A 1724-nucleotide genomic window follows, 5' to 3' on the forward strand; every position below is an offset into this window, starting at 1 on the left:
ATTGAATTATGGGTGGTTAGCATATGATATGTACTGCAAATTATAATATATATATAGATTTATTTCTTTTTTATTAAAGAAAAGCTCTCACTAATTGTAATAGCATATGATTTATACTACCCATTGAGTTCCTCAACAATTATCAATGTCTCTCTATGTGAGGTAGCTGCTTCGTTGATTGCTGCTTGGTCTGGGCTGGAGGGTCCAGGGTTTGGGGGGTACTTCTGTGGTACCCCCTGGATATCGAGGAGGGATCTTCTTTGCAAGTAGCGCTGGTGGATTTTCTACAAGAGTTTGCCAGGATGTCGACAGTGAAGAATACGATGCGAGTGAAGCTGATGAGAGCAACGGGAAATGGTTCCCTAAGGTATTTGGTGGAGGTGATTCTGGAGGGATTGATTGGTGTTCAGAGGAGGGAAATATTTTGTATCCAGAAAATTCCTTCTATGCATTTTTTGGATGTGACTTTTGTGGAGCACGGCGTGTATAGGGATGTGTTGGTGTGCATGGAAAGAGAAATAAAAAAAAAGAATCCAGCCATGCATGGGGTGGAAGTTATTCCAGCACTTTCAGAGGAAAGAGCCCTTACTATACACCTGTATGATCCTTTCACTGATTTGGGGATGACTTGGACTTTTTTGAAGCAGTATTGCAGTCATATACGAGGAGGGATTATGCAAAAAAATATATGTGGAATATTCAATGGAAGTTGGAGGTTTTGGGTAAGGTTCAAACCTGACAAAAATGGTGTTGGGGGGCTGAAGCATCCACCTGCAGCCTTCTCAATTGGAGACTTTAGAGGCTACCTCTATTACTACGATCAACCTGACTTTTGTAGAAAATGCAGAAGTTTTGGCCATAGGAAAGAAGACTGCAATAATGAAAAAACTTGCAGAAATTGCCAAAAATCAGGGCATGAGGCAGGAGAGTGTCCTGACCCGAGGAAGTGTGATATTTGTGGTGAAGAGGGTCATTTTGCCCGTGACTGCCCTAAAGTGTATGAGGAGACAGGGAAGGGAAAGTCTGCAGAACAGTAGGCTTTGATAAATGCAGAAAATTATGAGAAGAAGAAGGAACGGAGGGAGTGTGAGAAAAGAGAAGCAGGGGCAGGTGAGGCCATGGATGATATTACAGCTCAGGTAAATGAGGTCATTGACATGGTTAACACTGAGAGTGTCCCCGGCGAGGAAGAGGTTAATGCCGCTCCACCATCTGTGGACAAGATTAAGCCCCACCAAATACCTGAAACTCTGGAGCTGGTAAGTGAAGTGGCTCCACCCCCAGTAACGGACATGCCTTTTGAATGTGCAGCGGGGAGTCCAAGTGGATTATCCTTGCTGAGTAGCCCAGATTACAGCCCTGTAAGTCCAGTAAGTGAAGTATCTTCATTAGAGACAGTAGAGAGTGCTGAAACTGCAGAGGAGAGAGGAGGGTTGGATCAGCTGTCGGCACAGGGTTCTGTGTTTGATAGTGAATCCGATATGGAATGCAAGCAAACTCCGGAAGTATTCAGGTCAGAAAGCCGGAGGAATACGGCTAAAAAGGCCCGCATAGAGAGTGAGGAGAAGGACACTAAAAGAGAGGTCCTCAATAAGCGTGAGATACTGCTGAAGATACCACCCCTAGGGATAGAAAGAATGACCCCAGCTGAGATCCTGAAAAGTACTAGTCAGCATAGGATCAATCAAAGCAGAAGGATTACAGAGCAGCAGGCTTTTTTGGAG

At 44.4% G+C, this 1724-nt stretch overlaps 1 protein-coding gene across 1 annotated transcript; it reads left to right on the forward strand.

Annotated features, from left to right (window-relative positions):
• Positions 1–302: 302 nt before the first annotated feature.
• Positions 303–1037, forward strand: LOC148504039 (zinc finger CCHC domain-containing protein 3-like). The gene has a single exon (XM_088448921.1). The coding sequence runs from the start codon at positions 303–305 to the stop codon at positions 1035–1037; it is 735 nt and encodes a 244-aa protein (XP_088305047.1).
• Positions 1038–1724: the final 687 nt, after the last annotated feature.

The sequence above is a fragment of the Taudactylus pleione genome, unplaced genomic scaffold (genome assembly GCF_031769625.1).
Source record: "Taudactylus pleione unplaced genomic scaffold, aTauple2 ptg000471l, whole genome shotgun sequence".
NCBI lineage: Eukaryota > Metazoa > Chordata > Amphibia > Anura > Myobatrachidae > Taudactylus > Taudactylus pleione.

Bases quoted from the DNA above. Each gene is read 5' to 3' on its own strand.
- LOC148504039 (XM_088448921.1), top strand. From the start codon at position 303: ATGTCGACAGTGAAGAATACGATGCGAGTGAAGCTGATGAGAGCAACG.